We start from the raw sequence: 7612 nt of genomic DNA on the forward strand, positions 1-7612 counted from the left end.
TAAAACAAAACAATCCATTTCGTAGACATCCATTTTTCTTTTTTCTTCTAAGCGTTTTCCCACTCAAACAGCCATATTACGCACCATTCAGATTATATATTTATAAAATTATATAATTATTTAATACTACAATTATAATAATGCTAGAAGTGTTTCTAGGTTATGAAATTCAATTTCATGATTTAAATATAAATCAAAGACTTTTTCTTTCCATTTCTTTTAAATTATAATTGTCATTTTCACTTTTTTTTTTCTTTTAATTATGAATTAGTATGATGAGAAAATAATAAAAATTTGATGAAAATTAAATTTTATCCTTTCTTATAACAAAAATTCATTTCTAAATATTTAATAAAATTATAAACATTCTAAAATTATTTATATTTTTCATAAACATAAAAAAAATATAAAGAATTATTCAAGTAAATTAAAAAGAGATTTCAATTTATTTATTAGCAGGAATTATACAAATATATAAAAAAAAAATGAAATTTTCAACAAAACCCAAGCTGCTGAGATGGCATTTTTCTCAATAACCATGAAATTAATGGGAATGGGAACACAAGAAGGCTGCTAAAAAAAGATGATGTAAGATCATATGATTAGACCTATTTTTGGTCCAAGTGGCCCGAATGTTATCACCATGGTTTTAAAAACCGGACTGGATTGGTCGAATGATCGAATCAGAATCGGATCGGGTGAATCGGCAGTTTGATAGATGAATTGGACGAACCGACCGGTTCCTCCAAACTGCTCAGTTCAATTTTTTATTTATTTTTCCTCCCCGCCACCCCAGCCCAGCAACTGCAAAATTCCCTCATAGCACCCCTCCCCAAAACGCTGCAAAGCCTCATCACCGACCACTCAACTCTCCCACCCCTCGCCACGCGCCCCCAAGCCCGATTGGAAAATTCTCCCATCCCCCCTCCTCTCCTCTCCCAAAATCCCCCTACGCCTTGCCATCCTAGTTCCTATCGCCTTCCATTTTTGTTTTTTAAAATTTAATTTTTATTTTTGATATTTAATTTCTTAATTTTTTGTTGATTATAATTATAATAATATGTTTAATATTTAAAATTTTCATTTTTATTGCACATTGAAAATTTAATTTATTGAAATAATTGGATTAATTGACATCTACAGGTAAAAAAAACTTTGTGAAAAAACTCAACAAATGAAGTAGATATTATCAAAATTTAGATAGAATTTATTTTTTTTATTTTTAATAATATATAAAATATATATTTATGATGTCACCGGTTCGATTACGATTCAACCGTCGATAACCAGTAACTTTTTCAGTTTCATGACCATTTAGTTCTGAAAACATTAGGTATCACCATATATGCTATTCCAAATTCACTTGACCTTCGATTCGATTAATGCATCATTTGACCTTTTGATTGTTTTTTTTTTTTTCAATCATATCCAAAAGTTAGTTTCATGGGTAACACAAAAATGCTAGTATGCGTTGCTGAAGCGGGCCGTGGTGCATAGTACTCCCTCAACTCCAGGACCTCCCTCAGCTCCATGACCATGCAAAGGTGCGAATGCCTAAGCCCCAGCCTTTTGATGGTGTATGGAACATCAAGGATTTGGAAAACTTTCTATGAGGCATAGAGCAGTTTTTCAGTGCTGCTCATATCCATGTGAATGAACAAGTAACAATTATTTCATGTATCTCTCGGGATATATATAAAGCTTTGGTGGCATACAAAAACAAGCGATGATGTTGCCACAGGAATACGAAGGACCAACACTTGGGAGATATTAAAAAAGGAACCGAAGGATCAATTCCTTCCCATAAACACAACGTGGATGGCTCGAGAGTCCTTGAAAAATTTAAAGAAAACGAACTCTATCAAAAACTATGTCAAGGAGTTATCTCACAATTTTATTTTATTTTTTGCGGTTTGGCTTAATAAGATCGGTTTCCTAATGTGAATGAAGAACTCAAATATTTTCTACCATTTATTTGTTAAATTAAGAATTATTTTCAACTATTTTATTTAAATCTAAAAGAATTAACTTTTATATAAATCTCAAATATGAGCCGTGCTTTTGTATAAATTTCTATACAAATTGTATGAAATTAACTAAGGTATTATTTGGAATATTTTTTTGCTTTTTGTGATAAGAAATTGAAACCGAATTACAATTCTTCAAAAAAACAAAAAAAAACGATATTATAAAAAAATTATCCTCTGTAGTTTGGTCAATTGTGAAATATCACATGGTCTACCTAGTTGGTCTCATTCCCACATGCAACCCATAAGATGCATGAGATGTACATTCCTTCCTGTCTGTTCCTGGAGCTAACATGTGAGGGTTTGGTTTAATGTTACGGTGTCTACTGCAATGGAAATTCTTAAGAAGTGTACAGAGGAGAAGATGATCACAAGTCTTGTCACAGCATCCGTGGATGTTCTAATGTTTCCACACATGGTTACACATCTCCTTGATGGTTGATGCCATGAAGAGAATGCTTAAAAGCTCATGTGCTTCCAAGTCTGCTATTTTTCCATTGTAAAAATCTGCACAAGTCCCGTCAAACTTCTGAATTAACGTAGCTTTCAGACCATTGACCACAGCTCCATAATTTTATTAATATAAACAATCAATCCTTTTCTTTCAACATATGTAGTGTACATTGAGGCTTGAGTATCTTGACTTCAATAGTTTTATTTGTATAATGTACAGGACATAATCAATCCCCCAGTTGTCCTCAGAGAAGACGGCCTCAAATCTTGTAGATGAGACTACCCTCTGGGATACATATATATAAAACAAGTACCTAGCCTCTATACAGATTCCCAAGTCTTCAATTCTAAATCTAACGAAAATTTGGATAAACCTATTGAATCGCCTGAAGACCGGGTCTTTAGACAATGAACATCAACATGAATGTCTTTATCGACCATCGAACATTGTAATGGTGATCCCATTGCCTGAAAATGGCCCCTGATTGCCTGAGGAGGAAGTTGATCCCCTTCCAGTGAAAAAGCCAGGCTCTTTAGGCTGAGGCAGTGTACTGTCACTACTCAGCATCAGAACCACTGAAGACATGCTTGGTCGCTCATCTGGACCACACTGTACACATAATAGTCCCACATTGATCAAACGTAACACTTGTGACAGATCATGTATGTCCCCAACAGATGAATCAATCAGCTCCATTGACCTGCCTTCCATGTACAGTGTCCAGGCCTAGAGAATTCAAAATCATGTCAGCAGTAGATTTTTCATGGTGAAATGAGGTTGATATTACTCTGATACTTACATGCCCAAGAAGGTTAAGGGAGTGGTCTGGGTGAGAAAATCCTCTGTTTCTCTTCCCACTCACAATCTCTAGCACCAGCACACCAAAGCTAAAAACATCCGACTTTGTTGAGTATAGTCCATCAATTGCATATTCTGGGGACATGTAACCACTGTAGGAAACCATTGAACATAAAAACATGAATTTACAAGCAATATAAATAAGAATGCTTAACAAAATTACTAGATATACTTACTATGTTCCAACCACTCTTTTTGTATTTGCTTCAGTTTCGTTTCCTCCAAAACTTCTAGCTATGCCAAAATCTGAAATTTTTGGGATCATCTCTTCATCTAGCAGAACATTGTCTGCTTTTAGATCTCTATGGATGATCCTGAGTCTGGAATCTTGATGAAGATAAAGAAGGCCTCGAGCAATCCCATTGATAATCAAGAAGCGCTTATTCCAATCCAGTTCCATGCTTCGTGTTTTATCTGCCCAGTTTTTCCTCGGTCATTTACTAATAGCATATTGAACGTGCATTAAAAATAATTCCATCGACCAAACAATCATGGATTTTCCTGAGAGTGGTTCAGATAGTGACAACATGTGTAACACTGAAAGAAACTGTGACTGATCCCCATTTTCAACTAATAAAAATGTTCAAAGGGATGAAATGGTTATCCAAATCTCTGTTATTATAAAGAAGACCCAAATGGGCAAGGGAAAATAGAAGTGAGAATTCTATAGATCCATGTGTTGCAGTGTTGCTACCTGACCATGTTTGTAAAAGATTTTTCATAAACCATGCATAATGGAGAAAAAAAGAACAATCACTCAAGGAGATTAGTTAAACTAAATCTACTGGGTTTTAGAGAGTCAAACCAAAAATGAAGGAATCCAAGCTTTTGTTAGGCATGTACTCATAGATCAACATCTTTTCTTCATCATGAATGCAACCTCCAAGAAGCCTCACAAGATTTCGGTGTTGAAGTTTGGAGATGTATATAACTTCATTTTTGAACTCATTAAGTCCTTGACCAGAATTTTTTGACAGCCTTTTCACAGCTATTTCTTGTTCCTCTTGCAACGTACCCTGGAATTAAAACTCAATATCATGGTTAGAGTATTATACCATTAGGAGAATGTTGTGTTTGTATGCATTGTTCTTTACACTTCCCTTTTTTTTACCCTACTTTCTTCATAATGCTGCAATATCTATGTCATGATTTATGAGAAAGAAATGCACTCTTCAAATGAATGCATTCTTCATGTTTCCTTTGCAAAACCTTTATTTCAATTTGGTAAGAATATCTCTAAGAGTTCATAAACCTTTTACAAGGGTTATCATTGGATCTTTGCAGGATGGATCCCCACATAGCGCATCAACCCTAGGCATGCTAACTGGAGATCAATCTGACCACAGGATGGAATCTGAGCTATTCTTCACCAATTTTAATCAATTTCGACCATGTCTATAAGATGATCATAGTTGAATCTAAGACAAGAGCAACAAAATTGGTTGTCTTTAGCCCAGAAAAATGCACATATTCTTACCTTGTACACAAGTCCAAAACCACCCTCTCCGAGCTTATTATAGATTGAAAAGTGATTGGTGGCTTTTGATATTGTAGCAAAGTCAAATAATGGTAACTCTACATCCTCCTTCTGTCCTCCCTCTAAATTGTATCCCATTGTCCCTGCAAAGTGAAGCAAATGAAAACAAATTACATATTGTATAAATCGTCAGAATGTTGGGATGTAATTAGGATGACCATGGGTGAGGCTCAATCCACCTTGGGGCCAGTTCAGTACACTGAAAACCTGAACTTGATTCATTACCAGCCTTAGATTAATGGACCAATCATGCAATTGAACCAGATTGTTCCCTTGCTTCATTTGTCCAGAATAAAGAACCACACAAGTTGATCTTTTTACTACTGTATATAGTGATACAAGTCATATGGGCTGTTACCTTTTTTCCTTAGCTTTTTCTTCTTCAGAAGATACAAGGTCAAGAGTAGACAAAGGAGTATTATTCCCAAACTTGACACCGAGCCAACAATGACCCACTCTCGTTTCTTCCCTTTGAAGTTGCCACTCCTCCCTGTAGAACCATCTCAACCCAAGTGGAAAGCATTAGACAGGTAAACAAGGTCGTAAGATACAAAAATGCGAATTCTACTAGGAGGGACTATTGATCCTGAGAAAATTTGAAGTTCACAACCATGAAATTAGTACTTTACAGAGCCGCAGTTGCTGCAGGAATACAAAGAATGGTTCAGTTGAACAATTGATCAAACAACAAAAATGCAGTGTTTCCCCCTTCAAATTTTGCACCAAAAACATGTTTTTCAGGTAAGGAAAAGATCGATGCGATGCATACCTAATTCTGAGGCAGCCATCCTTACATAAAGCTCCTGTCCATTTTCATTGAACTCTCTGATATCAATCAAGTCACCAAACCAGAGTAAGCATCCACTTCCTCCATCTCTTATGTCCAAATTTGTATAAGCGGTGCAAGAGCAGTTACTCAAGCACACTGCCGCACATTCCTTAAGGTCCATGCTTCTATTAAACCAGGAGTTCCGTGTGTCTGGCAGTTTCACACCAGAGAACTTCACAAAACCTTCACCATTCTGACAACCCAGTGGAGTACTCCGAACACATCCATTAGACCAATCTGCCATGTCCCAATCATTTGGGAATTTTGGCACAAACCCTTCCATACACTCACATTTTGGAGATCGGTTAATGTTGCAGCTTCCATACACACCACATAACGCATAACTGTCACAGCTATCCATTGGGGCGGATGAGTATAGGATCCAACCATGGGTTCGATCAATCCAATTAACACGCTGCTTGGAGCCATCAGGATTCAGCACCAACCTTGAAACAACTGAGCTGTTAACAAGTTCATAACGAAAATACATCTCCTTTTCATTAAAAACAAACTCGTAGGTATAAACAGGGTTGCGCCCTAATTCGGGAAAGCCGCTAAACCGGAGACCATTCCACGGCCCAGATCGAAATGTCACAGCTGATCCTTTCCTCAGAATTAGCTGGGGATACCCACTAGGATCAAGCCGGTATGTGAAATTACCTTTAGAAGGGTCATCGACGCTCTTCCATGCTGACAGGTACCGGTCCAGGCCAGTGACTGTGTTTCTTCCAAGCTTCATCCCTGGGAGAAGAGTATTGCATGGATAATCGAAGCTCTGCCATAAGAAATTTTCTGGGTTGTCGTCATTTCCATCTTTCATAACAAGATTTCCAGAATCCAAAAGCTGGGCAGTCGGATTTCGTGCAGATCGTGATGAATTAGAAGACCAGAGAATGAAATTAGTATTGGAACCATTGAGAATGGCAAGAGTACCCTGATCAGTAACCTTCAAAACTCCTGATGAATCATTGAGTGGAATTTCCCTGTTGGCAACCCAGACCACAGTCATGGTAGACACTTTCTTGTACCATATCCCCAAGTACCGTCTGTTTGAATCATCCGGGCTGAAGAATCCCAGTTCAAAGCTCCCACCAGCGGAAGTGAGGATCTCACCATCTCTAACGACTTGATTCAAAGCTATGGTGTCCACTGCAATGGAGATTCTAAAGATGGAGAAAACAAGCAAAAGAGTTGGAAGGGCACCCATTATGATCTACCAACATGGAAGCATAGTTTTATACACCTTTCTTTCAACTGTGACTCACTTGAAGAGATGCCCAGAAAAAGAATGCCTGGTTGGGAGCTCAGTCAGAATGCGGATGGTTTCTCCCAATCCACTGTTGCAGATTTCAATGACTATGATTAAGAAATCACTTTCTTTGACTATTCTTGTTAGGTGGCATTGCCCTTGGGTTCAATGACACTGACATGTATGATGCGGTGGCATCGATCAGATGCAATCCATACCACATGCGTTCAGATTTTCCTTTCTATGCTTCTTTTAAAATTGGCAATATAAAAATCAAGAAAAGAATCAGAGAAAGGCTGCTAAAAAAGATAACCTCAGATGACGTGATGAGACCTCCTATTTTTTCGTCCAAGTGGACTAACTGCCATCACCATATGCCATATTCCAAATTCACTTCACCTTCAATTAATGCATCCTTTGACCTTTTGATCTCATTGTCGCAATTCACAAAAGGTTGGGTTTTTCAACTGTATCCAAAAGTTAGTTTTCTTGGTACCAGACAGAAAATGTTGAATTTTGGGTCAAACCCACCTCCCGTACATACATAGTAATATCGACTATGGATTGCTTTTAAAACTTATACGGCAGACTAACCTTTTGGATGCGTATCACCTAAATTTTTATTTTTATTTTTATTTTTATTTTTATTTACTTTATC

General features: G+C 37.0%; 1 protein-coding gene across 2 annotated transcripts; it reads right to left on the reverse strand.

Annotated features, from left to right (window-relative positions):
- Positions 1-2554: 2554 nt before the first annotated feature.
- Positions 2555-7457, reverse strand: LOC117908942 (G-type lectin S-receptor-like serine/threonine-protein kinase At4g27290). 2 transcript variants are annotated; one of them, XM_034822808.1, is made up of 7 exons: positions 5646-7445; positions 5235-5366; positions 4817-4959; positions 4145-4355; positions 3516-3753; positions 3281-3431; positions 2555-3207 (listed from the first exon to the last, which is right to left on the reverse strand). In XM_034822808.1, exons 1-7 carry the CDS (start codon positions 6910-6912, stop codon positions 2911-2913), a joined length of 2439 nt encoding a protein of 812 aa, XP_034678699.1. In that variant the 5' UTR covers positions 6913-7445; the 3' UTR covers positions 2555-2910. The 2 variants fall into 2 exon arrangements, with proteins under 2 accessions (XP_034678699.1, XP_034678700.1); XM_034822809.1 differs by lacking the exon at positions 2555-3207 and having other exon boundaries at positions 3339-3414; positions 5646-7457.
- Positions 7458-7612: the final 155 nt, after the last annotated feature.

The sequence above is a fragment of the Vitis riparia genome, chromosome 19 (assembly GCF_004353265.1).
Source record: "Vitis riparia cultivar Riparia Gloire de Montpellier isolate 1030 chromosome 19, EGFV_Vit.rip_1.0, whole genome shotgun sequence".
Lineage (NCBI taxonomy): Eukaryota > Viridiplantae > Streptophyta > Magnoliopsida > Vitales > Vitaceae > Vitis > Vitis riparia.